Source organism: Quercus suber, unplaced genomic scaffold (genome assembly GCF_002906115.3).
Source record: "Quercus suber isolate HL8 unplaced genomic scaffold, Cork oak 2.0 scaffold_622, whole genome shotgun sequence".
NCBI lineage: Eukaryota > Viridiplantae > Streptophyta > Magnoliopsida > Fagales > Fagaceae > Quercus > Quercus suber.
The window spans coordinates 408333-412501 of record NW_027070065.1 but is presented as its reverse complement, the minus strand read 5'-3'; the positions used below and the strand labels follow the sequence as shown (position 1 = coordinate 412501).

The 4169-nt window shown below is 44.0% G+C and overlaps 1 protein-coding gene across 1 annotated transcript; it reads right to left on the bottom strand.

Moving 5' to 3' along the window:
* Positions 1–1117: 1117 nt before the first annotated feature.
* Positions 1118–3166, bottom strand: LOC111999148 (serine/threonine-protein phosphatase 7 long form homolog). The gene is made up of 4 exons (XM_065765364.1): positions 2721–3166; positions 2523–2613; positions 1953–2351; positions 1118–1677 (listed from the first exon to the last, which is right to left on the bottom strand). The coding sequence occupies exons 1-4, from the start codon at positions 3164–3166 to the stop codon at positions 1357–1359; spliced, it is 1257 nt and encodes a 418-aa protein (XP_065621436.1). The 3' UTR covers positions 1118–1356.
* Between the last annotated feature and the right edge of the window lie 1003 nt (positions 3167–4169).

The following is a 4169-nucleotide window of genomic DNA, read 5'->3' as shown; positions in this document are numbered from 1 at the left end:
GTGTACTAGTCTAAGTAGGAGTCCTAATGCTCCTTGTATGAGAAAGAGTCCTTACATATGTAAATCTATACCAAGCCAATGAATGCAGAAAACAGCTATATTTGGCAATCAGTGCAACAACGTCATTATATATATATATATATATATAATTTTTTTAAGGTGGGGGACAAAAATGCAGATGCTCACCCTTGAGAGTAGGCACTTGAGATGCTATCTGATCCACTATCAACAGCCAGCTTCCTCCCGTACATTCAACAAATCTTAAAAAACAGCCAGCTCTTGTCACCTGCAAGAACCCACTGTTTTAAGGTATATGGTATAACACTTCTTGAGATCCACTATGACNTTTAGAGTAGGCACTTAAGATGCTATCTAATCCACTATCAACAGCCAGCTCCTCCCGTACATTCAGCAAATCTTAAAAAACAGCCAGCTCTTGTCACCTGCAAGAACCCACTGTTTTAACGGTATATGGTATAAACACTTCTTGAGAATTCACTATGACATATATCTCACATGCACCATCCATAACACAAAGTAATTTGCTGCATGCATCTTTAACAAACCTCTTTTCAATGTTCACCAATTTTGCGTTTTTTAACCCTCGTGCAAATTTTGGGCGGGAGGAGGCTGCGGGGCATCAGCCTTAGGCTCATCATCGTGCTGCAAAGACATTAGGTGCATACAATCAATATTCGGTGTAATTATAATAATAAATAGCATATTGCAAAATAGGCGTAAACATTATAATTAATGTTATCGTACCATAGAGCTGCCTTTGTGTCCTATTTTGTGTCCACCTGTCCCACAAGTGGGTGCTCTTCTAGCACGTTGCGGTCTACCTCGTGGGGTGACGGCTGATGAGGGGATGCTCGTCCGGTACATCAATATCTGGCTGTAGCGGGTCAATCCCTACCGGAGGTCCTAAAGGGTCGGATAAGGATGAGGTAGGTGGGTCATGATGCTCTATGTATAGGCCAGGAGTCGGATCATTGTCATGGGTTCAATACTGGGTGGGTCCATGGGTAAAGTGAGTGCACTGGAGCTGGTGGGTGGGTGTAAGGGTGTCTCAGGGTGCATAGGAGGGGTGGAGGGACTGGGCTGCGAAGGTGGGTGGGTGAAGGGACCTCAGCCTGAGGAGATACATCTACCATGGGTGGAGGGACCTCGGACTGAGGAGATGCAACTGGGATGGGTGGAGGGACCTCAGATTGGGGAGATGCGTGCGGGATGGGAGCAGGTATCTCAGGACTACTTACAACCCGAGGGTTGTTGCACACCGACCACGGCCCCTAGCTGCACTTGTGCTTGGGCTTGCTGTAGCAGGCCGACCACTGCCCCTAGCTGCAGTTGGGCTTAGGCTTGCTGTAACAGGCCGACCACGGCCCTAGCTGTGCTTGTGCTTGGGCTTGCTGTAGCAAGCCGACCACGACCCCTAGCTGTGCTTGTGCTTGGGCTTGCAGTATCACGCCGACCACGGGTCGGTGTAGTTACGGGTGCTGCACTTGTGCTTGGGGCTGCAGTAGTTGCTGATTCAGTCGCAGTACGGTTGGTTGCCTGCCCAGTGGCTGTAGGATCACCACCAAGTCCAGCCACATTATATAGGATGCGCCGGACATGGTTGTGTTCTCGGCTGCCTACAGGAAGCCAATTCAACAACGCTAAATGACTTTCAATCTGAAACAGAGAAAGAACCAGTACAATCAGAATTTTCCACATATATGTAACAATTATAGAATGCATGATATAGTACTTATTAATATACTTAAATACTCATCTAAACTAAAAATTGAAAGTTTTATTATGATACTATATGCAACAAAAACTCTTTTTAATTGGATGTCAGTAAGATCAAACCAAATTTTTGAAAGAAGAAATCAATTGATTCTACGTTCGTACATGTACTAAAGAAAAAACAAAGCAAGCAATAAAATATAATTAGAACACATTACCATCTGATGTAATCTAGCGCTATTGCGGTCGATATACTTTCGAGTGACCGGACGGTACCACTGGTAATAGTCATGATCGCGGGCCATCTCACCAGTCTGAGGAGGTGCACGACAAACTCGTTGTTCTCTGCTATTCCATGAAATGATATATGGTTCATGCTCCTGCCTCCAATTCTTTTCCACCTTCCCACGCAAGTCTATTCTATGTAGCCTTTCATCATACACAACATGGTCAGGCCGCTCTTGCGCCAACCCAAACTGTCGAAGGACACGGTCTGGGTGATGTGCCTCCACTATGCAAAAGCACACAAGCGGCACCCTTGCTGTCCACGTACCCCTCCCTGCAACGCAGAAGTCAGGCAGGTGGGCAAAGTGTGCCTCGTATGGCTGCCACACAATCTACAATAGAAACAAAAAACAATTATCATAGCATCTTAAAATGTGAAACGAGAGAGAATACATAGATACAAGGAAAAACAAAAATTAAAACGGCAAATATGTTAAAGTATGAAGCAATCATATTCTTAAGGAAAATTAACATAATCGAACAGAACTTTTGAATGTTATTACCTGGTTCGGCTGCATTGTAACTAATTGCTCACGATAGTAGACCAAGGCCATCCCGGATGGCCTACTCTTCGAGCCTGGCACCCGCACCCACCTACAGTTAAGAGCGAATAACATAAGATAAGTAGCTACTTAGTTACTAAGAAAAGTACATTGCATAACACACTAAATATAAAAAAAAAAAAAACAAAAAATACTTACTTAACGGCAAGTGGAGCATACGGCCACGGGCCATAATCACATCCAGGTGGAGGCTCTATCCTCGGGCACAAGAATGGCAACCTTGCCCATGCCCAATACTGGACCAAGGTGCACGCCCCACCAATCTGCGATGCCCTTTCTCGCTTGCCGGCACAACTCTCTGTACAACCAGGCCAAGCAACCACTCCCCAACTATACTGTGGCGGATCACGAACGTTCCGCAGTTGCTCCAAAAACATCAGATGCACCCTATCTCCCGACTTGTCCATAAAAAGCTTATCTCCTAGTAGCGCTAAAATATAGCACCGGGCATACTTGTGTATCTCATTCTCTGTTGCGTCATGAGGCAGTGGCGCTGCAATGGCCTCAAGAAGGCGGCTGATGAGAATTCTTTGACCCACCAAAGTTTTGTTGTCATTTGCCGGCATAAAACCAAGCAACTCCATGCAAAGAGTGCTCCAACTTCCATCAAACACAGAGTCGGCCCAACCAAGACCTCACCGTCTATAGGAAGTCCGAAAATGACCTCCACATCTTGTAGGGTGATTGACATCTCACCATGTGGAAGATGGAACGTATGAGTCTCCGGGCGCCATCGCTCAACTAGGGCCGTTATAAGGCAATTATCTATCTCTCTGGAAGGGCCCTAAACAATCCTTCAAGCCTTAGCAACTTGATAATGGCAATCACCCGATCATCTCGCATTTGAATGTTTGCCATCTCCTTAGTGCGACCACGGCACGTAAGTGCGCCCGAGTCCTGCAAAATCAATAAAAATTATAGTTGTTAGAACTAGAAATACACTTTGAAAGAACTTGCTAACTAAAAGTCAAAGATAACATAAACATTGAAGCGGTTGTTAGAACTAGATATTTCACCTCGCCATTCCAAATGTCCTCTGATCGATGATGTGATTGTCGCGTCAACAATGATCTTATACGCGGACCAGGCTCCAACATCTGTGGCTCCTCATCAATCCGAGGCTCCATACTGCAAAGAGTGCTACTGTGAGATCATTAATACTGTGGGGGCAAAGGAATGCTATTCTACAAGCAAGGAAATCTATACTGAAAAGCAGCTTATTGGCATTATTTAAAAAAGGATGCTAAAAAAATGGAAAGCAAGAAAAAGTACATCTATAACTCAGGATTAAATACAGTACTTTGCTGTAATTGGAGATTCAATCTAGCCTTGATCTTTTATGTTCCTATGTAATTGGTAAGTTATTTTTAAAAATAATATCTCAATACAAGTGGAATCATTTATTTCTCTAGCCTTTTCTCACACACACACACACATACACATGTAAATATCTACATGAGAGATGGATTTGAAATTTCACAGCTAAATCATGAAGAAAAAGCATTTAAAACAGTAAAAAAAAGAATATGAGTAAGGGTTCAAGACCTGTTGGTTATGTGTGTTGTAGCAAGGCATGCACATGCAACC